The sequence below is a fragment of the Euleptes europaea genome, chromosome 2, assembly GCF_029931775.1.
Source record: "Euleptes europaea isolate rEulEur1 chromosome 2, rEulEur1.hap1, whole genome shotgun sequence".
NCBI lineage: Eukaryota > Metazoa > Chordata > Lepidosauria > Squamata > Sphaerodactylidae > Euleptes > Euleptes europaea.
The window spans coordinates 7,228,851-7,253,432 of record NC_079313.1 but is presented as its reverse complement, the minus strand read 5'-3'; the positions used below and the strand labels follow the sequence as shown (position 1 = coordinate 7,253,432).

Genomic DNA, 24,582 nt, shown 5'->3' with positions numbered 1-24,582 from the left:
CACCTGGATGTGTTCAAATACCACAGTAAACATAAGAGCATAAGAAAGGCCAACCTGGATCAGACCAAGGTCCATCAAAGTCCAGCATCCTGTTCACACAGTGGCCTACCAGGTGCCTCTAGGAAGCCCCCAAACAAAAGGGCACAGCAGCACCATCCTGCCTGTGTTTCACAGCGCCTAATATAATGGGCATGCTCCTCTGATCCTGGAGAAAATAGGGTGCATCATGACTAGTGTCAGTTTTGACTAGTAGCCATGGATAGCTCCTCTCCTCCATGAACATATCCACTCCCCTCTTAAAGCCTTCTAGGCTTTAACGGGCAGACATTCAAAACTAGAGGAATAGTTATTGATCTTTGGATGGTGGAAAGGCATCCAACCCAGGCTGCATAAGGGAAACTGGTGTCACTCCTGGATGGATACTTCACCGGTTGAACCAGCTGGGCAACCAAAGCAAAGATCGCCATTTTCATCCCATCGACACCCGTTCAGCAATCCCGTCAGGAGGGTTAGGCCCCAAAAGGGACCGCCTTGGCTCAAAGCCATCCAACCAGTTTGCGTGACCGAGACATCTCCCAAATCCCAGACACTAAACACTGGTTATTAAGCCAGTCTCTCAAGTCAACACTCGCCCGGGGCAAACGGAGAACCACCTGCCGGTGACCAACCCACCCCCAAAGACACCTGCCCCCACTCTGAACACAACATAAAATAAGAGCAAGGAGGTGCTAGAAATTATCTGTGAGCTCCCTGCTGTGTCTGTAGAGTAACTGAACTTCGGTCAAATGATCTTGATTTTAATGTTTAAGCATCTTAGGAATCCAAAGTTACTCTTGTTGTTTATTTTAAATTTGTATACTATAGTATTTTTACTTATATTAATTTATGTATTTGTGCTTAAGACCTTCGGTCAAAGGAGCCTGAAATAAAAGGAAAGGAAAGGATCTGTGAGCTAGTAACTTCGGGACTTATTTAAAGGGATAGACTGAGCCTGTCAAGAAATTGACCTCCTGGTGGGTCACATTTAGCTTTTAAAAGTTTGGTTCAGGCCTGCGGTTCTCGCAAAATCGTAGGAGGTTCTCTCGCTGAGCACTCAAGGTCACGCTGACAGCAATTTCCAGGAAGGAGATAAAAAAGAGATGGGAGTACAACACAGGTGCCGGGAGGGAGATCTGCCCTCGCATTCCTGGGCCGGGGAAGGCGACCGGGGCCTACATACAGCTGCAGGTGAACTCATAATTAACAACCCACCTGATCGGGTCAGGTCACCTGCTTAGCAACACATCCAACTGGTCAACCAGGATCATCCTAACTGCAAGACGTTTGGCATAAAGGAAGACGGCTACATAACAACACAAGAGAAGCCCTGCTGGATCAGACCAAGGCCCATCGAGTCCAGCAGTCTGTTCACATAGGGGCCAACCAGGTGCCTCCAGGAAGCCCACAAACAAGACGACTGCAGCAGCACCGTCCTGCCTGTGTTCCACGGCACCTTCATTCTAATTTGCACCCTTCTTCTGGATACCTTTTTGGGTGGGGGTCACTTCATGATCTGGATTAGACAACCAAACCTTACATATGTATTTCAGGTCAGCCATCTAAACTTATTATTGTCATCTTGCTGGTCACTGCTCTTATATTTGTATATTCCTGCACATTTCTTTAATAAATGTCCTTAATTAAATTCTGTAATGGGTTGGGGGGCTTCAATTTGAATCCAGGACTTCAGGCCTTCCTTGGCTACAGCTACCAGAGTAATTGTTCTGAGGAACCTCTTGCAAATGTCCCACCTTGTAGGGCTAGCTTCTTCATTTAGACCCAGTAGGGCTAGAGAATCTGTCCCTTGGTTTCTTGGCTGAAGGGTAAGTTAAAGGGACTGGTAGTGGCTAAGTTACCCTGGGGCAAGAGGACTTCTTCCCACCCCCAGCCTTCTGGCATTTGTTCTTACCTAACTTGTCAATAAAGAACCTTGACTGTTAAGCTCAAGACCTTTGGTCAAAGGAAATAAATGGAAATGGAATGGAAAGAACCTTGACAAAGCCTGGGGGAGCAAAGGAGGCCACCAAACACACTTCAGGATAATTATATGCTAGTTAACCGTAGGGTTGCCAGCTCCAGGTTGGGAAATACCTGAAGATTTTGGGGGGCGGAAACTGGGGAGGGTGGGGTTTGGGGAGGGGAGGGAGCTCAACAGGGTGTAATTCCATGAAGTAGACCTTCCAAAGTGGCCATTTTCTCCAGGGGAACTGATCTCTGTCGCCTGGAGATCAGTTGAAATCCCAGGAGGAGCTGTGGCTCAGTGGCAGAGCATCTGCTTGGCATGCAGAAGGTCCCAGGTTCAATCCCCGGCATCTCCAGTTGAAGGGACTAGGCAGGTAGGTGATGTGAAAGACCTCTGCCTGAGACCCTGGAGAGCCGCTGCCGGTCTGAGTAGACAACGCTGACTTTGATGGACCCAAGGGGTCTGATTCAGTAGAAGGTAGCTTCATGTGTTCATGACATCTCCAGCCGCCACCTGGAGGTTGGCAACCCTCGTTAACAGTGACCTCTCAAAAACTAAGAGGCGATCCCCAAAACCTCGGGTCCTTCCCTCAAGAAAATCATCCGGATTACCACGTATAAAACAACGCAAAACCCTTATGACTGAGAAGAGGGATTTGGATGCCGGCTCCGCCAGGCGAAGCTCGAGTTTTTCCTGGTGCTTTCCAACAGAGTTAGACACAGGACTCAAAAGGGGGGGGACTTCAGGATTTCTGTCTCTTCCCACTAGCCGCCCACCAGAAAACCATTATGACAAAGGCTGGTGGAAAGGGGGCGCAGGGGTAGAGGGAAGAAGAAGAGTTGGTTTTTATATGCCGACTTTCTCTACCACTTAAGGGAGACTCAAACCGGCTTACCATCAGCTTCCCTCCCCACAACAGACACCCTGTGAGGTAGGTGAGGCTCAGAGAGCTCTAAGAGAGCTGTGACTAGCCCAAGATCACCCAGCTGGCTTCATGTATAGGAGTGGGGAAACAAATCCAGTTCACCAGATTAGCCTCCGCAGCTCACGTGGAGGAGTGGGGAATCCAACCCGGTTCTCCAGATCGGACTCCCACCGCTCCAAACCACCGCTCTTAACCACTACATCATGCTGGGGAGGGAAATCCACAACCATTTCAGCCTCAAACTCCAGGCGCAGCTTAGCTGAGCCGTCCCCGGTAGCCTTTGGCTCGTGGACAAGATGTCTGCCCCTGCCCCCGGGGGTCCGTTCCCGCCTTTGAAGCCGTACCTTCACTGCATATTCCTTGTTGGTGATAAGGTTAACACAGGCCTGGACTTTCGCGTGGGCCCCTTCCCCGAGGATTTCATCTTGGAGCTGGTAAACATCTGCCGAGCCGGGGGGAAAAAAAGCAAGGATTTCAAGACACTCTACTTGTCAAGAGGTGGCCATATCACAGGCCCCATTGGCAAACACTTCTGGGTCTTGGTGATTTTTCCTTCTATTTTAAATTCACCCCACTACCGAAGTTTCTAGCCCTGATGGCTGCAGAGAAAGGAATGCACGGCCTAACTAAGTCTCAGGGGCCTTCTTACAAATTTAACATGTGGGTGTTTTGTTCCAGGGTGCCGACTTCTCCCCAAAAGGTCCAATTACAAAGATCTCATTTCTCATATTTTGGGGGGCGGGTACAATTCTTCCCCACAACTAGCTTAAAAAAAAAATTCTAGGGCCTTCTAAAGTAGAAAAGCAGCTTATAAATTTCTTAAATAAAAACTGAGGGCTATTGGGGACCCAAAACAGCTCACACTGTTCTCCTCTCCTCCATTTTTATCCTCACAGCCCTTTGAGGTAGATCAGACAGAGAGTGTGTGTTGATGGGCCCCAGGTCACCCAGCAAGCTCCCATGGTGGAGTGGGGATTCGAACCTGGCTCTCCCAGATCCTAACCTAACACTCTAACCACTAGTGTCTCGCTTCTGGGGAGGAGCTGTGACGCAGTGGAAGAGCGCCCGCTTGGCGTGCAGAAGGTCCCAAGTTCAATCCCTGGCATCTCCAGTTAAAAGAAGAAAGAAGAGTTGGTTTTTATAGGCCGACTTTCTCTACCACTTAAGGAAGAATCAAACGGGCTTCCAATCGCCTTCCCTTTCCCACAACAGACACTCTGTGAGGTAGGTGGGCTCTAAGAGAGCTGTGACTAGCCCAAGGTCACCCAGCTGGCTTCGTGTGTAGGAGTGGGGAACCAACCTGGTTCACCAGATTAGCCTCTGCCGCTCATGTGGAGGGGTGGGGAATCAAACCCGGTTCTCCAGATTAGAGTCCACCGCTCCAAACCACCACTCTTAACCACTACACCATGCTTGACCAGGTAGATGGGAGACCAGGGAGAGCAGCTGCCAGTCTGAGTAGACGAGCCCCACCTTGATGGGCCAATGGTCTGGTTCAGTATAAGGCAGCTTCATGCGTCTCTGGGGAGCTGGGGGGGAGGAAGCACCATGCGCTCATATCGCCAAGACCGCACCCAAGAATCTCACCTTCGAACCTCCCTGAAAAACTGTCCGTAGCTCGACAACGTTTTTTCTTCTTGTTCCTCTTCTTGGCGTTGGGGATGTCGATGGGTTGGCTGGAGGGCATGTCTGTCCCACAAGATTTAACAAAGGGGGGGGGGAGAAAAGAAGAAATTGAGTCGAAACAAGGCCCTGCTGGAACACAACTCGGAATGCTCCCCTCGGGTATCGGTTTTCCAAATCAGAGGGGTGCCGGTGTTTCCCTGAAATTCTGCCCAGAGAGTAGGAGGTTCTCCACCCCCACCCATTGAGCACCTCTCTAACTGATGATGCATTTGCAAAAGACGGGGAGGAGGAAGGGCAGGCCATCGTCTGACGGCTTGCAAAGAAACGGATCCTCCAAAGTGTCCAAAAAACAGGCAATCTTGCTCCCACAACCCTAGTGTCTGGTGTTCAGAGCTATGCTGCCCGTGAACATGGAGGTTTCATTTAGCTTTCAAGACCCCATCCTGCTTCTCTGGTTTCCAAGGCAGAGGACGACAATAAGAAGCAGTTTTAAAAACCCAGAGTTAATACCGCAGCATAAAATAGATCCAAGCTGGCAGTGCCGTAACTAAAATGGCCCAAAAACCTCAACTGAGACTTAAAAGGGGTGGGGTCACCAACGAAGGAAAAAGCTTGGTGAATAAACATTCGAATGTGGTGCTGATGTAGAAGAAAAAGAGGGGAATAGAACCCAACCTAGCAAATGGAAGTTGGGTACCCAAGGTTGGGTGGGATGGAAAAAATATATAAATAATGAAAACATAATTTATTGGAAGTGCTATATAAGAATTAAAATTATTTAAAAACTGTTACAATAGCTCAACGGCATTTCTTAAGGTTGGTGTCTATCACCACAAGCCAAACGTGTTTCGGCCTATATGGCCTTCCTCAGTGGTCTATTTAAATCATGTCTAAAACATGCACACACATTACAAATATATTTACATATACCAACAATATACAACAAATCAGGCATGTGAAAGGTTGCATATATTACCAATTACAACATTGTTTGAATAGGTTGATACTTGCACATAAATTTTGAGGGAGGCATATACAGCCCAGCATAAAAACCTAAGACCATCCTACCAGATGGGGTTGTAATTGGTAATATACACAACCTATCACATGCCTGGTTTAAAGACAACATCCTGCCAACAAGGGGCTACGACGGTCAAGGCCCTGCTCGTGGGCACAGCCCATCTCACCTCCAAAAGGGGGGGGGGGGAATGCCGATCTTAAGTGTGGGGCATGCTCATATCAAGACCCGTCCTCCGCAAACCAAATACGGGTCAGGCGTGACTGCGAAGTCCTCTGGCAACCGCTCAATTGCTTCCCACCCATCGAGTTTTATGCTACAACGACACAAAACCAGACTCACCGGGGCGGGTTGGGCATTCGAAGCTGAAGACGCATTCCAGGTCGTTTGACTGGGAGAACTCCAAGTCGAACGGGTTCTGGACCTGCCGGAAGCGAGAGAGACACACACAGAAACGTGCATTAGTCAGAGCCTACCAATAACAAAAAAAAACACAAAATTTCGACTGGAATTCGAAATATGGTTAGAAATCTTGTCGACGGCTTTCACGGTCAGAATTCATTGGTTCTCGTAGGTTATCTGGGCTGTGTGATCGTGGTCTTGGTATTTTCTTTCCTGACGTTTCGCCAGCAGGATTCAGCCTGGATCAAAAGCATGCGTTTTGCCTAACGTGCGTTCGATCCTGGCTAAAGCAGGGATTAAAGGAGGATAAAGCGACCATGCGTTTTCGCTCTGAGAGACGCTGTCCTTCAGTGTTACTCCTCTGAAGATGCCTGCCACAGCTGCTGGCGAAACGTCAGGAAAGAAAATACCAAGACCACGGTCACACAGCCCAGATAACCCACGAGAACCAATGGTTAGAAATCGTCCCAGCGGCTCAGAAGAGCCAATGCTCCCTTGTCATGTCCAGGAAAATTTTTGACACACACCCCGTCCCACCAGAAAAACAGGTTTTGAGAAACAAGGGGGTTACCGCACTTGTATTGCCAAGCGATGCATTCCCAGAGATGTATTTAAGAGTTTGAAAATGTTATAAAAAATACTGTTCGCACTTTGTTTGGCCTCTTTAGCTGTGAAGACGTCTTCCAACCATTTATAAGCCGTGGTATCCAAAAACCCTTTTAAAGCGATGTTTTTTATAACATTTTCAAACTCTTAATACATCGCTGGGAATACAAAGTGCGGTAACCCCCAAAAGCAAAAAGAGCATTCGAAGGGGGGAGGTCTTTTACATTTCTATCCCATCCCTCCCCCCCTAGGCAGGGGTGTCGAACTCATTTGTTATGAGGGCCAGATGTCACTTGGAACGGGTTGGGCCACATATACCATAAAATTTAATGCCAGGAACCAGAGAAAAACTCCAAAGAAGAAGAGTTGGTTTTTATATGCCGACTTTCTCTACCACTTAAGGCAGAATCAAACCGGCTTACAATCACCTTCCCTTCCCCTCCCCATCACAGACACCCTGGGAGGTAGGTGGGGCTGAGAGAGCTGTGACTAGCCCAAGGTCACCCAGCTGACTTCGTGTGTAGGAATGGGGAAACACATCCAAGTTCACCAGATTGGCCGCTCATGTGGAGGAGTGGGGAATCAAACCCAGTTCTCCAGATCGGAGTCCACCACTCCAAACCACCACTCTTAACTACTACACCACGCTGGCTCTCAAGACAATTAATGATATTATGCTTTACTTTATTTTTTACTTAACATACCAACATGCTTTAAACATTAACACTCCTACAATATTTTATTTTATTTAACAGTCTTTAATAATTGACACCTCAGGATGGGGGGGGGCTGCCTCGGCTGCCTTGCGGGCCGGATAAGAGCCCTCAAAGGGCCTGATCCGGCCCTCAGGCCTTATGTTTGACACCCACGCCCTACGGCATCTATGCTTCTCCCTTCCCATCATTTTAGCCTCTCAACAATCTCGTGAAGTAGAGAAGACCAAAGGAGAGTGACGGGGCCAGCGTGGTATAGTAGTGGTTTGGAGCGGTGGAGTCTGATCTGGAGAACCGGGTTCGATTCCCCACTCCTCCCCATGAGCGGCGGAGGCTAACCTGGTGATCCGGGTTTTGGTTTCCCCAGTCCCACGCATGAAGCCAGCTGGGTGACCTTGGGCTAGTCACAGCTCTCTCAGCCCCATCCACCCCACAGGGTCTCTGTTGTGGGGAGGGGAAGGCGATTGAAAGCCGGCTTGATTCTCCCTTAAGTGGTAGAGAAAGTCGGCATAGAAAAACCAACTCTTCTTCTTCTTCCAACGTCACCCAGACCATCAAGACTAAGTTGGGATTTGGCCCCCAACAAACAGTACTGTGGCTCAGTTGGCAGAGCATCCGCTTAGCATGCAGAAGGTCCCAGGTTCAACCCCTGGAACCTCCAGTTAAAAGGATCAAATCTTTGCCGCTGTACCCGAAATCCAGGAGTGGCAGCGCCAGTCTGGGTAGCCAATACTGACTTTGATGGACCAATGGTCTGATTCAGGATAAGGCAGCTTCATGCGTACCCCCTCAGAGGGCCAAATGCGGGCTCAGGGCCACCTCTGCCAACCGTTTCAAGAGGTGGAGGGGAACAACCTGGGGTTAGACCCGCGAGAAAAGCCCTGTCCAAATCAGCCTTGTCATGAGCCCTACAAGGAAAGGCTGAGGGAGTTGGGAATGTTTAATCCGGAGGAGAGGAGGTTGAGGGGGGACAGGATCGCTCTCTTTCAGTATTTGAAGGGCCGTCGCTTAGAGGAGGGCAGGGACTCGCAGTTCCTGTTGGCAGCAGAGGGTAGGACTCGCAATAACGGGTTTAAATTGTGGGAGGAAAGGTAGAAGAAGAAGAGTTGGTTTTTATGTGCCGACTTTCTCCACCACTTAAGGCAGAATCAAGCCAGCTTACAGTCACCTGCCCTCCCCCCTACAGACACCCTGTGAGGTAGGTGGGGCTGAGAGAGCTGTGACTAGCCCAAGGTCGCCCAGCTGGCTTCGTGCGCCGGAGTGGGGAAACAAATCCAATTCTCCAGATGAGCCTCCGCCGCTCATGTGGAGGTGTGGGGAATCAAACCCGGTTCTCCAGATCAGGCTCCACCGCTCCAAGCCACTGCTCTTAACCACTACACCACGCTGGCTCCCGGCTGGATATTAGGAAAAGGTTTTTTACAGCAAGAGTTGTTCCGACAGTGGAATCGGCTGCCTAGGGAGGTGGTGAGGCTCCCCCTCTCCGACAGTCTTTAAGTAGAGGCTGGACAAACACTTGTCAGGGATGCTCTAGGCTGCTCCTGCATTGAGCAGGGGGTTGGACTCGATGGCCTGTATGGCCCCTTCCAACTCTATGATTCTATGAAATGGACCCCTGGCCACCTATGGCGAGCAAGACATGAGTACAGGTAACCAGGTACAAGAAGTTGAAAAATCAGCTTCTTTTGGGTCCGGAAAGAAATAAAGAAAAATAATGTGTACTAGCATATGCGCTTGTGGACTAGGCAGATAAGATGGATTTGCCTGATGCAGAAAACTTCGCGGGGAGGGACTGTGGCTCAGTGGCAGAGCATCTGCTTGGCATACAGAAGGTCCCAGGTTCCATCCCCGGCATCTCCAGTTGAAGGGACTAGGCAGGTAGGTGATGGGAAAGACCTCTGCCTGAGACCCTGGAGAGCCGCTGCCGGTCTGAGTAGACAATACTCCTCTCCTTCGAATCCCTCGGAAGAGAGCAATGAAGAAAAACTAGCCTCTCTCGGTACTCAGTCCCCGGAGAGGAATGATTCACCAGCGGCCTGCAAAGCCGGACTCCCAAAATGGGGTGAGGTTATGGAGCAGAACAAGCCATCGGTTGGCTGGACAGAGATTCAGCTGGAACGCCGTCCTGCCAGCTTGCCAAACCAGCCGCCCCTAATGAGCAGGGAGGAGGCCAGATAATTGGGACAGGCCAAGCCAGGAACTTCTAGAAGACTCCTCCGAAGCCACCGCTCAGAGATAAACTTATGCAACCGCCGGATCCAGCGGGCCCCAAGCAGAGAAAAAACAGAGTTTCCAAGAACAGAACCTCGCAATCAGCAAAAGCACATTATAAGATCTAGGAAGGGCTCTACCACTTCAGATGGGGAGTGGGTTTCACATCTGCATCAGTCATCTGGGTGAAGAAAACTAGCTCATCAAGAACGAACAGACCTAAGCTTCCTGATACACTAGATGTCTGCATGCGGGGGGAGGGGGGTATTTCAAAACATGAGACGCCATTCAAATAGGCAACTCTCCACGACTGCCCGTACCTTGACATCATATAAACATCTAAGCCAGATCAAGTGACCACTTTGGCTGAGAGAATAAGATCCATCCTACATTACAGGTTGTGTGCATAGTGGTACGCATGGCTACTCTGACCTGGATGGCCAAGGCTAGCCCGATCTTGTCAGACCTTGGAGGCTAAGCAGGGTCAGCCCTGGTTTGTATATGGATGGGAGACCACCAAGGAAGTCCAGAGCTGCTAAGCAGAGGCAGGCAACGGCAAACCACCGCTGTAAGTCTCTGGCCTTGAAAACCCTATGGGATCACCATTAAGTTAGCTGTGACTTGACGGCCAAAAAAAAAAGTATGCAGGCTTATGGAAACTTGATTGGATTTATTTGCTAAACCACAGAAAGCAGGGGAGCTGCCTCATACTGTTTCTCAGTGGTAGAGCCTCTGCTTGGCATGCAGGTCGTCCCAGGTTCAATCCCCGGCATCTCCAGTTAAAGGCAAGTAGGTGATGGGAGAGACCTCTGCCTGAGACCCCTGAGAGCCGCTGCCGGTCTGAGTAGACAATACTGACTTTGATGGATCAAGTGTCTGATTCAGTATAAGGCAGCTTCATGTGTTCAAAATATAACACAGCATTCCTTTTGGGGAGAAGCTGTGGCTCAGTGGTAGAGCATCTGCCTGGCATACAGAAGGTCCCAGGTTCAATCTCCGGCATCCCCAGTTAAAGGGACTAGGCAAGAAGGTGATGTGAAAGACCCCTGCCTGAGACCCTGGAGAGCCGCTGCTGGTCAGAGTAGACAATATTGACTTTGATGGACCAGGGGTCTGACTCAGTATAAGGCAGCTTCATGTGTTCACTTTGCATGCCAAGAAAAGTCACACTGCGGAAAAAGAACTCTGCACATGCCTTAGGAATAAGAACGCTCGTTACTGATTCCCATGTTGGTCTAACCCCTGCATGGGCCACATGCAAACTATCCTCTGTGATGAACGCCCCACACTTCAAAAAAAATAATATGCACCCTGTCTTTGCACCTGTCAAATCAACCCCTACCAAACCCATCATTGGGGGGGACCCCAAAACCCTCCACCCTTTTTCTGTTCCCAATTACCAGAAAATAATTAGGGGCAGGCGTGGAATCAGCCAGCATGGTATAATGATTAAGAGCAGTGGTTTGGAGCGGTGGAGTCTGATCTGGAGAACCGGGTTCGATTCCCCACTCCTCCACATGAGAGGCGGACGCTAATCTGGTGAACTGGATTTGTTTCCCCACTCCTACACACGAAGCCAGCTGGGCGACCATGGGCTAGTCACAGCTCTCTCAGCCCCACCTACCTCACAGGGTGTCTGTTGTGGGGAGGGGAAGGCGACCATAAGGTGGTTTAATTCTGCCTTAAGTGGGAGAGAAAGCCGGCATGGAAAAACCAACTCTTCTTCTTCTTCAGCCATCCAGGGCACCCAAGAGACAAACGTTCATTCATCAACAGCCTCAAACTAGTTACGAAAGCCATCCGAGTGGAGGCGGGGATCGTCCTCCTCCCACCCCAGTAATTTTTTTCCCTTTAAAACAAAAAACTGCCCTCTCTCAGCCCGGTCCGGGAAGTCAGCCAAGGCTGGGACCGCGAGCCGTATCGCTCCCAGCACAGACAGCCTATCTAGAAATTTCATGCTCATTTTCCCCCCACCACCACCCATGTTGACACTGCAGGCTTCCCTACGCTGGAGGAGGCGGCCCTCGGCCCCAGAATGCTTTGCTCGGAGGGCACAGAAGCGTGGGGGGGGGAGTTAGGAGGGACGGATTATATATCCGAGCTGAAGAGTTGCAAACAATGCGGGTTTGGGGAGGGAGGGGCTGCTACCAGATGCCCCCGGAATGCAAAACGCTTGCGCCAACTTGGGAAGGGGGATACAACGGGTTTCGATTTTTATCGTCCCTCCCCAGCCACGTTCCTTGGGTCCTTCTGCGAGGGATAAAAAGCGAACTTCGGCGTTTCTGCACCCCTGAAACAATCCTGAGCCAGGGCTGCCAAGAACCGATCCTAATTCCCCCCCAATGCGGCACTGCGCACCGCCAACCGCTCGGGATTATTCGCCTTCCCTGGAAAAAACTTCTCAAAAGAAAGGGGGGGGGAGATACACTTTCTCCTTTTGCTCAACCCCCCCCCTAACCTTCCGAGTTCCAAAGGTTAAGCCGCACAACCGCGGCACCTGAAAGGCAGTTACATAACACCGCCTGCCCTGCCTCCTCTCCCTCCCCGCACCCCCCCTTGCCGCCGCCACCCTCGCACCCAGACCACGAGGTACAACAGAAGTTGCATCACTCCGAGCGGCTGTGTACAAGTTAGCTGCGGGTGCACACACACAGAGCAAAAGATACCGCAGTTCCCAAACGGCCGATGCCAGGTGGTCACAAGCCCAACAGGGGTCCCCCCGGCCAGCCCCCCTCGCCACCCCCAGAGACCCGCCACAACACACCCAACACAAACACAAGAGCTTTCAGCCTGGCTCCGCTGACAGATGCAACGCACGGAGCTATTTTAAAGCCGGGGCGGTGTTTTGTTTTAGTGCACCAAAATATTGCAGATAGGCAAGAGCACCCCGCTGGGTCTATCTGACTCCTAGAGACCATCGACGACGGGATTCTCTCGTCTGATTTTATACAAAGTATGATGTATAGTCAAACTGGGTTTGATTCCCCACTCCTCCACAGGAGCGGCAGAGGCTAATCCGGTGAACTGGATCTGTTTCCCCCACTCCTCCACATGAAGCCAGCTGGGTGACCTTGGGCCAGTCACGCTTTCTCAGCCCCACCTACCTCACAGGGTGTCTGTTGTGGGGAGGGGGAGCGAAGGGGATTGTAAGCTGGTTTGATTCTGCCTCAAGCGGTAGAGAAAGTCGGCATATAAAAAACAACTCTTCTTCTAAATTGTGGAACTCCCTGCCCCAGGATGCGGTGATGGCTGCCAACTTGGGAGGCTTGAAGAGGGGAGTGGATATGTTCACGGAGGAGAGGGGTATCCATGGCTACTGGGCAAAATGGACACTAGTCATGATGCATACCTATTCTCTCCAGGATCAGAGGAGCAGGCCTATTACATTAGGTGCTGTGGACCACAGGCAAAATAAATGCTGCTGCAGTCGACTTGTTTGGGGGCTTCCTAGAGGCACCTGGTTGGCCGCTGTGTGAACAGACTGCTGGACTTGATGGGCCTGGGTCTGATCCAGCAGGGCTTTCCTTATGTTCTTATGCGGGGGGGACCCTTCACCTTATTCAAATTCAAAGTCCACTTGGGCACCTGAACTATGCACATCCATGAGAATCCAGAATTTAAAAAAAAATTAAGCCAACAACTGGACGCGCTTAAACATTTCGCTACGCATTTTGCGGGGAAAAGAGCTGTCAAGTCGCAGCTGACTTGTGACAACCCTGTAGGGGTTTTAAGGCAAGAGACATTCAGAGGTGGTTTGCCATTGCCTGCCTCTGCATAGCAACCCTGGACTTCCTTGGTGGCCTCCCATCCAAGTACTAACCAGGGCCGACCCTGCATAGCTTCTCAGATCTGGCAAGCCTGGACCATACAGGTCAGGCCATCTTAGTGCAAAGGCAAAAAAGAAGTCTGCTTTCAAAAAGGGCCAGAGATTTTGGGAGACTCCCAGGTGAAGCATCCAAAACAATTCTACTACCTTTGGGGGGGGGGGAAATCTAGCTGGAGAATCCTCTTACATGGCCTCGGCAATCAACAAGTCCTGAGCTCAGCAAGGAGGAGGAGGAGGGGGGGGATCATCTAATCCAACACAAATGAACAGACAGATCCTCGCCCTAATGATAAAAGGCGGCTCTAAATTATGCAACACGGACTGGCAATGCCAAAAGCAGAAGGCTGGGCAAAAACCTTGCTTTCTGTGTCTAAAAAAAAGGGAAATTCAGAAATTAAGAAGAGTTGGGAGGGAACCACTATAACCAAGGTCCACATACACTTCTATAGTGAAAATCATAGAGTTGGAAGGGACCTCCAGGGTCATCTAGTCCAACCCCCGGGACAATGCAGGAAATTCACAACTACCTCCCCCCCACACACACACCCAGTGACCCCTACTCCACACCCAGAAGATGGCAAAAAAAGCCCCTCCAGGATCCCTGGCCAATCTGTCCTGGAGGAAAATTACTTCCTGACCCCAAGTGGAGATCGGCACTATCCTGGGCATGAAAGAAAGGGTCCTGAGAGCCAAACATTGGCGCAATCCTTCCTGCTCTCCCTCTCATGATCTGCCTCAGTTCACAGAATCTGCCTCAGTTCACAGAATCAGCCCTGCTGACAGATGGCCATCTAGCCTCTGCTTAAAAACCTCCACGGAAGGAGAGCCCACCACCTCCCGAGGAAGCCCATTCCACTAAGGGTTCTCCCACCCAGAAAGACTTGGGCCAAGAAGAGCCAGGTTAAAATCCTCGTGCAGCTATGAAAGCCACAGAGCAACCTCGAGATGGGCGGCCTACCTCCCAGGGCTGCTGTTAGAATTGGCAACAACTTTGCACCAAGGTGCGCCAACAGAGGCCAGTCCCAAAGCGAAACACATGCCGGAGCACAAGGTTGGGGGGCGTAGAGCGTTTGAGACCGAAACAGCACAAACGGGAGGTCCTTCAACGAGCAATTAAAGCGTGGCATTCCCTGGCGGAGGATGTCATGACGACCGCAGGCACAGACAGCTTTAAAAAGAGGGTGAGACAGATTCGTGGAGGAGAGGTCTATCAGTGGCTACTCGGCAGGGTGGCTAAAGGGAACCTCCGCGTTCAGAGACAGCCGACCTCTGACGCCCAGTGCCAGGGGGCAACATCAGGGGAAGGCATCGGCCACTACGCCGATTCAAAACAGATAAAAGGAAGTATTTCTTCACACAACCCACAGTTAACTTGTGGAACTGCCTGCCCCAGGATGTGGTGATGGCCGCCAACTTGGAAGGCTTTAAGAGGGGAGCGGACATGTGCATGGAGGAGACGGGTATTCATGGCTACTAGTCAAAAAGGATACTAGTCACGATGCATACCTATTTTCTCCAGGATCAGAGGAGCAGGCAGCCTATTATATTAGGCGCTGTGGAACACAGCAGGATAATGCTGCTGCATTCGTCTTGTTTGTGGGCTTCCTGGAGGCACCTGGTTGGCCACTGTGTGAACAGACTGCTGGACTTGATGGACCTTGGTCTGATCCAGCAGGACTTTCCTTATGTTCTTACATTCTTATGGTGTTGGCCCTCCAGAGAAAGTTGTTGCCAACTGTGAGACCGGATGCTCGACCAGATGGGCCACAGGTCCGATCCAGCAAGGTTCTTTTTATGTTCTTCCATCCTGATCTGCCGGCCAAACTCTAAAGGAGAGTCTCTGGGTATTTATATTAAGCCACAGATTTCACACTGCCTGCCAACCGCACACCCAAATATTGCCCCGCATGTACACAGTTCCAGGTTCCTTGCTGTGACCCCAGTACCCCACAAGGTTAACCATGCTAAGACCACAGACCAAGGGACCCCCGGAACACTCCCCAGGGTCATTAACCCAAGTGACCAGCGCCAAGTTTGGCAGGTGTCGAACAAAACCCATCTGCCATACATTTCCCGTGTCCGAGAACGCAAAAATAATCCAGGCTAGGCGGGACGATCTGAACCTTACGCAGCAGACACCCGCAATCCTGGAATAAACCATCGTGTTAGAAACCATATGCGGATCCAGGGGTCCACAGGGGTGTCTAAATTGTCAGCCCCCTTGGACAGAAAGGTGAGATGCAAATTTTGTAAATAAATAAATACGTTTGTGCGGACTGAAAAGGCGACCCCAAATCCTCTTGCAGAGGGCTCCCAAGGTACACTTCCCCACCCCGCACACATACACCAATCAGCACAAACAGCCTATTTTCAACACTTCCCACCATAAGGACTAGAAACTTAGGAGTGGGGAAGTTTTGAACAAAGCCAGATTTTCAAGACTGTTAAGGTTGAAGGCAGAAAACATGTTCTGAAAAACCTAGCCCAGACACATTGGCCATTTTTGCATGGTAATTATCAGGGCGTTCCAGGCTAAATTGCCCAGCATATTTTTTTGAATTTTGAACGCAGAACCATCATTCCGGAATTGACTGCGAAGCCAGTGCATACCTGCTTCGCATTACTACAGAGCCCATTAAACGCGATCTTTGGTGTTTGCCGATCTTTGGTGTTTGCTGCAAAGAATCCCTCTCAAGGAACAATGCAAAACCACAGAGGCACGTTAGTTATGCATATGCTAATGGCTATGCAAACAGGAACAAAGGAGCAGGCAAGTGGGGGGAGTGGAACTTCTTTTTTTGCATCAGGACCATGAAAGGACATTTTTAAAGTCACGTTTTAAAAAAGAACTTTGAGCGAGCATCAAAACTGACCATGCAAAAATGGCCATTCTCTGCCCCCGAATGCTACAAATATATTGTCCAGATTGTCTGTCTGCCTTCACTCTTTCGCTCCACATAACCAGGACAGAGTCTGTCTGCATCTAACCAGGACTGAGCCAAGCCACGCCCACAGCCTCTAGGCTGCAGGGCCCGAGTCCCCCGGGGCAAAAAGCTCACGCCATAACAACGTCTATTTAGGAGTCAGAACAGGATCGACGAGTCTGGCTTGGTGCCTAGCAGGGCCTGCCCTCACGAACGCTCAGAATTCCCAAGTAGGACGGCGGCATCCCATAATTAGGAGCTGCCACCAGAAGCAGGATGCAATCATCCGACAGACGGGAAGGAGCAGACGAATCACGGGACCGTCCCTGTGATTTCCAGTACGCAGCCGCCCGCTGGGGGAGGAATTAACACCCCGGGGAGGGCCGCCTCTCGGGCGGAACGCCATTCTCAGCTGCGGCCTCCAAGGCGAGACGCCACTCCTTGGGCTCCGCGTCGGCCAAGATGCTCCTCGGACTCAGTCATCCCACCTGTAGAATGGGCACCCGGGGGCTGGCAAGAAGAGCGGGCGGGCCAGGGGGGCGCAAGCCGCAGCTGGGGCCGCTGTCCCGTGCCAAGGTACCCGGTGCAAAGTGCATAAATAATTTTAGAAGGCCTGTAATAGAACAGCCGGATCCTACTCCATCCGCACCTTAGAAACCGACACGATTTTCGGGGTACGAGATTCCAAGAAATATCTGGCGAAAGCAGCTTTCGCTCTCGAAAGTTCATACTGGACTCGAATCGAACGTTCGTAAAGTTCACTCGGCCACACTCAACCTGGCCAGCGAGACGCAGCGGTTGGAGTTGTCAAGACTACGTCCTGGGAGACTCAAACTCAAATCCCCGCTCTGCCATGGAAGCTTTGCTGGGTGACCTTGGGCCAGTCACACGCCCTCAGCCTAGCCTACTTCCCAGGGTTGTTGTGAGGCTTCAAACGGAGGTGAGGAGAACAAGACCAGCCCCTTTCGATCCCCAACGGGAAGGCAAGGTATAAACCAAGAAGAGTTGGTTTTTATATGCCGACTTTCTCTACCACTTAAGGGAGAATCAAACCAGCTTACAAGTGCCTTCTCTTCCCCTCCCCACAACAGACACCCTGTGAGGTAGGTGGGGCTGAGAGAGCTGTGACTAGCCCAAGGTCACCCAGCTGGCTTCACGTGGAGGAGTGGGGAAACAAATCCAGTTCACCAGATTTAGCCTCCGCCGCTCATGTGAAGGAGTGGGGAAATCGAACCCTGTTCTGCAGATCAGAGTCCACCGCTCCAAACCACCGCTCTTAACCACTACACCACAGTAAACAAACAAAATGACCCTTGCCACGGGATCCCATGTCACTGTGTAACCCTGACAGAGCCTTGGTCACAGATTAAGAGAGCAGTTGCTCGGTTTGTGGCAGTGGGGAGATTCGAACCAGGGGCTTCCCCAGTCAGAGCTAATACTCTCAGCCACTACGTTCCCAAGCCACATCCTAGAGCGTGTGCTTGAGCCCCAGAGAACGGCCACCTTCTTATGGTTACTGCGAAACATGCGGCGCATTGAAGACTGTACTGTCCCCCATCCTCCAACGACTGGCCAAAGGACTTCCTTGCACGGTGCATAGAGCAGCCAAACAATGAACGCTAAAAGCCAAAAATTAGACCCCACATTTTTTGCACATTAAGGGGTGGCAGGGATTTCCCCCAAATCCTGGAGCCAGGATGACGCAACGTCTCGCGGATCTGGACACGGGAGCAGATGTTCCAAGAATAAACCTCGCCACCAAAAATTATTCCCACCGCCTTCCCTTCCGCATCAAACCCTGCCAGACGTACAACCCCAAATCTTGCATGCACCAAACTAACTTTCCGCAGCCGCCTTTCGGTTTCCTTTTAAACTTTAAACGCAGGAAACAAAACTCACTCGCGCTTCTGAGAAGGAAAGGCTGAGACGAGAACTGCCCCAGTGGGTTTTGAACCCGAACTGAATCTAAGCCTCCCCCCACATATGAAAAGAAATATTAAAACAGTTGAGAACCCCACCAGACTTTTATTACAAATATAGGAGGATTTACCTTGAAAGAGCGATGGAAACCTTGTAGCTCGGCTGTCTTCTTCTGCACCATCTTGAGAATTTAAAATTCAGGGAGTGTTTTAAAAAGAATGGGGGAAAGATTCAAAAATTGGGGGGTGGGGGGGTTAAATAAAAGAAAGCAAGAAGGGGGGGAAATTGGAGCTAATCCAGAGCTGATGCCGGAGACCCTACAAGGAGGAGAAATAAATAGAAGGGGAAAAGATTAATTGTGTTGAAAGAGAAAACTTCAAATGCATGAAGCAGCTGGAAAAAAATCTAAATTGCAAAATGAAGAAATAACTTTCGGGGAACCCCCCCCCCACACACACACACACACACTTCTGAAAGGAGGATAGAGCAGGAGAAATCGAAAGAATCGAGACAGATAAGACACCCCCCCCCCAATAACAACACTTCTACAGAAAATGACAAGGGGGGAGCCCATCCAAGAGCTAACCAACAGCTGCGGCCTGGGAATTTGCAAGAGGAAAAAAAAAACATCAAGGCAATAGCACAGCGAGACACGGACAGATGTTTCTTGGCCCAGAAAGAACCCCCCTTTTGTAAAAAAAAAAACCCTCTTTTTCCTAAAAGAAACAGCCCTCCAATTTACATATCTGCAGTTCTGGTCTCGCTTTTCCACCCCCTTTATTACAAAGAAAATCAGATTTTTCAAGGTGGGGGGGATCATCTCGATTCCTTTATGCAGCATTGCAATAAGGGGGTGGGGGGTGGGAGGTCGGTGATCCTCTCGTCCAGCGCAGTTCCCAAACCTTTGCACACAAAGATCTGCAGGCGTACATCCATTTTATTATTTCTCTTCCCCCCCCCCCCTCAGTAGGAGTCCATTTAAACCTCGCAGAGGCAGAAGGGGGGCGTGCGCAGCGGGTTCCCAAACACACACAAAACCACCGCAAAACACTTTTTTTTGTTTGTTTGCAAAACTGGTGGGTGAAGATGGGGGTGGAAGACCCCCCCCTCTTCCACAAACCCCTACAAACACACACAAAAACATTTTGATGGGACAGTGGAGAAAGAGAAGACATGTGAACCTTATTGAAAAAAAGAGAAACTCAAAGTTTGCAAGATTCGCCTCCCCCCCCCTTTTCCTAAACCTGCAATATTTGGGGGGGCACTGCAATGCAGATGCTCTGTCGCGGTGGGGGGGCCCGCTTTGTAGCCCATACCCTTTAATTTTTAGGGGGGGGGGAGAGAAGACACCTTCCCTGTCTGCCTTGATGCATCCCGGATTAGGGGGCGGACACATCGCCCCACCCCCGCACCCCCAAGCCCGTTTCTTATTATTGCATGAGAATCGGGAGGGGGGGGAGAAGCAAGATCCCTCTTCCATCTTCTCCCCCCCCCCGGCCATAAAAGCAGGCAAGGCGGCCGGATAGCAAACGTCTTTTTTGCAAAGACGGCCTGTGTATTTATTTCCTCCCCCTCCCCGCCGCCGCCATCTGCCGCGGGAGGGGGGTCGCAGCGTGGGGGGGCCCCCCGCCCCCAACATAAGGGACACAAAAAAAATAAGATTTTGCAAAGCAGAAAAGCGAGGGGGGGTTGCAATCCCGGGGGAGGGGGGCTCCCGACCTCTCTCCTCCCCCCCGATTTGCATTGCAACCCCTCCCCCTTTGCAGAAAGCACACACGCACACCCGATCGGCTCGTATTGCAATGCAAGCGCTCGTCCTTTGCAAAGCCAAGGGGGTGCAATCCCGGGGGGGGGGCTCGCGACCTCTCTCCTCCCCCCCAGATTTGCATCGCAGCCCCTCCCCCTTTGCAGAAAGCACACACACGCACACCCGATCGGCTCGTATTGCAATGCACGCGCTCGTCCTTTGCAAAGCCAAGGGGGGTGCGGGGGGAGCAAAGGGGTTGCAATCCCGGGGGGGGCAAAGGGGTTGCAATCCCGGGGGGGGGCTCGCGACCTCTCTCCTCCCCCCCCAGATTTGCATCGCAGCCCCTCCCCCTTTGCAGAAAGCACACACACACACACCCCCGATCGGCTCGTCGTGCAATGCACGCGCTGGTTCTTTGCAAAGCCAAGGGGGTGCGGGGGGAGCAAAGGGGTTGCAGTTACGGGGGGCAAAGGGGTTGCAATCCCGGGGGGGGGCTCGCGACCTCTCCCCTCCCCCCCCCAGATTTGCATCGCAGCCCCTCCCCCTTTGCAGAAAGCACACACACCCCCGATCGGCTCGTCGTGCAATGCACGCGCTGGTCCTTTGCAAAGGCTAGAGGGGTCTTGGGGGGGGGGAGAGGGGGCCGCCCGCCCCCGCGCCTTACCCTGCCCGGGCTCCGCAGTGCTGCCGCCACTGCTGATGGAAAAGCCCGGCCAGCTCCGGCGGCCGCTGGAAGGGACGGGAAGGGAGGATCCAGCGCCGCCGCGCCGCCCGGCCCTACATATAGAGGCGCTGCCGGAGGGCGGGACCCGCGCGTCAGCTGAGCGGCCGCTGGGCGGCCGCTCAGCTGATGCGCGGGTCCCGCCCTCCGGCAGCGCCTCCACATCAAGGGCCGGGCGCCCAGAGGCCGGTTGCTGCCTGGGCATGTGCAGAGGGCGCTGCGTCTGAGCATGCACAGAGAGCCCCCCTCCAGCATGCTTGGGTTCAGCTTCGGCGAGGAAGAGGAGCGCCCTAAACAAATAACTAAACACACAAAAATGCAAAAAGGTTTTCCATTTCACACCTCCTGTTAGCATCTTATCGGATGAGCGGTGCCCACATACCCACCGCCCGCCTTGCGTGAGTGTGCCACCACCGCTGAACCTCCGGAGAAGTATTCTGACAGTATTTAAAATGACCACCCATCATTATATAAACTGCATTACCACTTATCTATAATTCGTTAACTCTGCTTGTAAAATTCGTTTTTGCCGGTTCGTCCCAAAATGCGATGGCCTTTAACCAAGTTTTTTTGGACGCTTCCATATCTTTACCATGTGCAGAGGGCGCCGCGTCTGGGCATGCACAGAGGGCCTCCCTTCAGCATGCTTGGTTTTAGCTTCCACGAGGAAGAGGAGGCGCTGCCGCGTCTGGGCATGTACAGAGCGCCTCCCTTCAGCATGCTTGGTTTCAGCTTCCGCGAGGAAGAGGAGGCGCTGCCGCGTCTGGGCATGTACAGAGGGCCTCCCTTCAGCATGCTTGGTTTCAGCTTCCGCGAGGAAGAGGAGGCGCCGCCGCGTCTGGGCATGTACAGAGCGCCTCCCTTCAGCATGCTTGGTTTTAGCTTCCACGAGGAAAAGGAGGCGGCGCAGCGTCTGGGCATGTACAGAGCGCCTCCCTTCAGCATGCTTGGTTTCAGCTTCCGCGAGGAAGAGGAGGCGGCGCCGCGTCTGGGCATGTACAGAGGGCCTCCCTTCAGCATGCTTGGTTTTAGCTTCCGCGAGGAAGAGGAGGCGGCGCCGCGTCTGGGCATGTACAGAGGGCCTCCCTTCAGCATGCTTTGCTTAGCTGTGACTTGCTCAGCGAGGCTAGAGACAGACGGATTGAGCCTTTTGTCCGGGAATCTGTCTCCAAACTGGGCAATTCAAAGGTTATTTTAGCAGGGGTGGGTTTTAATACTACGTTGGCGGGTGCCAAATTTCGTTCCCAGACATTTAAGATTAAAAAATATTAATTTCTTAGATAGTTGCTATTTCTTTTTTTTATCTCAGTGTGACACTGTTCAGGGTCGAATTGGCCGTGTGAACAATATAATTAAAGTAAAATAAAGGGGGCCCTCCCTCCGTCCCTTGGCCTTTCGGTCGAGGGAGAGTGATGGGGAAGGGGGAAGGGGCATAGCTCAGTGGTAGAGCCTCTGCTTGGCATGCAGAAGGTCCCAGGTTCAATCCCCAGCATCTCCAGTTAAAGGGACTAGGCAGGTAGGTGATGTGGAAGACCCCTGCCTGAGACCCTGGAGAGCCATGGAGAGGGGCTGTGGCTCAGTAGCAGAGTATCTGCTTGGCATGCAGAAGGTCCCAGGTTCAATCCCCAGCATCTCCAGTTAAAAGGACCAGGCAAGTAGGTGATGGGAAAGACCTCTGCCTGAGACCCCGGAAAGCCGCTGCCGGTCTGAGCAGACGATACAGTTAAAAAGAACCAAGCAATAGAAGAAGAAGAAGAAGTTGGTTTTTATATGCCAACTTTCTCTCCCACTTAAGGAAGAATCAGACCGGCTTACAATCACCTTCCCTTCCTGTCCCCACAACACACACCCTGTGAGGTAGGTGGGGCTGAGAGCTTTAAGAGAACTGTGACTAGCCCAAGGTCACCCAGCTAGCGTCATGTGTAGGAGTGGGGAAACCAAACCGGTTCACCAGATTAGCCTCCGCTGCTCACGTGGAGGAGCGGGGAATGAAACCCAGTTCTCCAGATCAGACTCCACTGCTCCAAACCACCGCTCTTAAGCACTACACCATGTTGCCTCTCTTCCATATCATCAGTAGGGGATATGGAAGACCTGAGACCCCCTGGAGAGCCGCTGCCAGTTCTGAGCAGACAACACTGACCTTGATGGACCGGCATGCGTATGTGATTCCACATTCTCACATATGTGCATGAACACATCCTCACTGCAGGATCCGTCCAAAACTTTCCCTCAGGGCCCAACCAACACATGTGCAAGCAAGACGCAAAAGCGGCAGCATCCTCTGGTTATCCCCCCCCCCCAGCGTCATTCCGCCCCTGAACGTGGAGGCTCTATCGAGTTATATACTTCTAAGGTAGCAACCACCACCACTTCCTCAGGCGGGGAGTTCCACAAGTGACGCTTTCCTTTTTATCTGGGCTGAGCTAACAGCCCATCGACTTTCTAGAAGCATTTTTTTTTGTTTGAAAAAGAAAATAAGCCCATATCTCTCCTCATAAGGACCCTGTGCTCCGTACATCCAAAGATGCTGTTTCAAGGCATCAAGGCAATCCCACATGAGTATTTCACATGAGGGGCTTGGTTCAGAAAATGCAGCTTCATAGGAAACAGCATCTTTTCACAAGTAGATTTGGAAACAGCGTCTTTTCGCAAGTAGTCCTCTGTGCATGCTCAGAGGACACTTGGCGCTTACGTCCTCTTCGTTAACAGAAAAGTCCACCTTTTCGGTAAGAAAATGCACTCTGTGCATGCTCAGAGGCAGCCTGGCACCACCGTTTCCGAAAATAAACATTAGCAAGCCCAGATCAAGGCAATCCCACATCGGTATTTCACATGAGGGGCTTGAACCAACTAAAAGTATCAGGGGAATACAGGAACTGCCCTATGAGGAGCGGTTAAAACGCATAGGGCTATTTAGCTTGGAAAGAAGGCGGTTAAGGGGAGACATGATAGAGGTCTATACAATTATGCATGGTTTGGAGAGAGCGGACAGGGAGAAGCTTTTCTCCCTCTCTCATACAACTAGAACGCGGGGTCATCTGCTGAAGCTGGTGGGCGAGAGATTCAAAACAGATAAAAAGAAATATTACTTTACGCAGAGCATAGTTAAAACTGTGGAACTCCCTGCCCCAGGATGTGGTGATGGCTGCCAACCTGGAAAGTTTTAAGAGGGGAAAGGACATGTTCGTGGAGGAGAGGGGTATTCATGGCTACTAGTCAAAACGGATACTATTCATGATGCACACCTATTCTGTCCAGGACCAGAGGAGCATGCCTGTTATATTAGGTGCTGTGGAGCACAGGCAGGATAATGCTGCTGCAGTCGTCCTGCCTGTGGGCTTCCTAGAGGCACCTGGTTGGCCGCCATGTGAACAGACTGCTGGACTTGATGGCTTTTCTTACGTTTGAAGTTCAAAAAAATGCAGCTTCATAGGCAAGGGGTCTTAGACTTGAAGACCTGCATGCGAAATTATGTCCTGGTGCTGGATAAACAGCGGGGTTCAAACACCATGAAATTAAAGAGGGAGAGCCGGTAACATTCCCCTGTAGAACTCAAAGGAACGCAAGGTAGCTCCAGCCGCCGCAGCACAGACAATAGGTAATAACACAATCTTTCTATCTTTGCTAGGCCGATTTAAACACCCGGAGCGGAAAAGAGAACTTGGATCCCCGCTGAGCCCTGAACAAACGGCTTCGGACTTGCAGACACGTCCCAGGTCAGCAAATGTCCCTTTGAAATCTTTTCCTTGACGAATAACGACATGTGTTAACAATGAAAAATTTGGGAAACTCTGTGTTATGATTTTATGTTTGTTTTAGCTTTTTTAGCTGATAGTTGTATTTATACTGTTTTTTCCCCTCTTTGTAATAATGGATATGCCATTAAAGGTTTATTGGATTGGAATAACGACTTGGGAGACTGTTCTCCCACAGTTTTC

The 24,582-nt window shown here is 51.2% G+C and overlaps 1 protein-coding gene across 1 annotated transcript in view; it reads right to left on the bottom strand.

Annotated features, from left to right (window-relative positions):
- MKNK2 (MAPK interacting serine/threonine kinase 2) overlaps positions 1–18,408 on the bottom strand; it is a 41,298-nt gene extending 22,890 nt beyond the window's left edge. The window contains exons 1-4 of the mRNA XM_056844614.1: positions 18,304–18,408; positions 5,914–5,995; positions 4,515–4,616; positions 3,272–3,369 (exon numbers count right to left, since the gene is read on the bottom strand). Of these exons, the coding sequence (XP_056700592.1) occupies positions 3,272–3,369; positions 4,515–4,616; positions 5,914–5,995; positions 18,304–18,354 (333 nt within the window). The 5' untranslated portion in view covers positions 18,355–18,408. The remainder of the gene's footprint in view (positions 1–3,271; positions 3,370–4,514; positions 4,617–5,913; positions 5,996–18,303) is intronic.
- Positions 18,409–24,582: the final 6,174 nt, after the last annotated feature.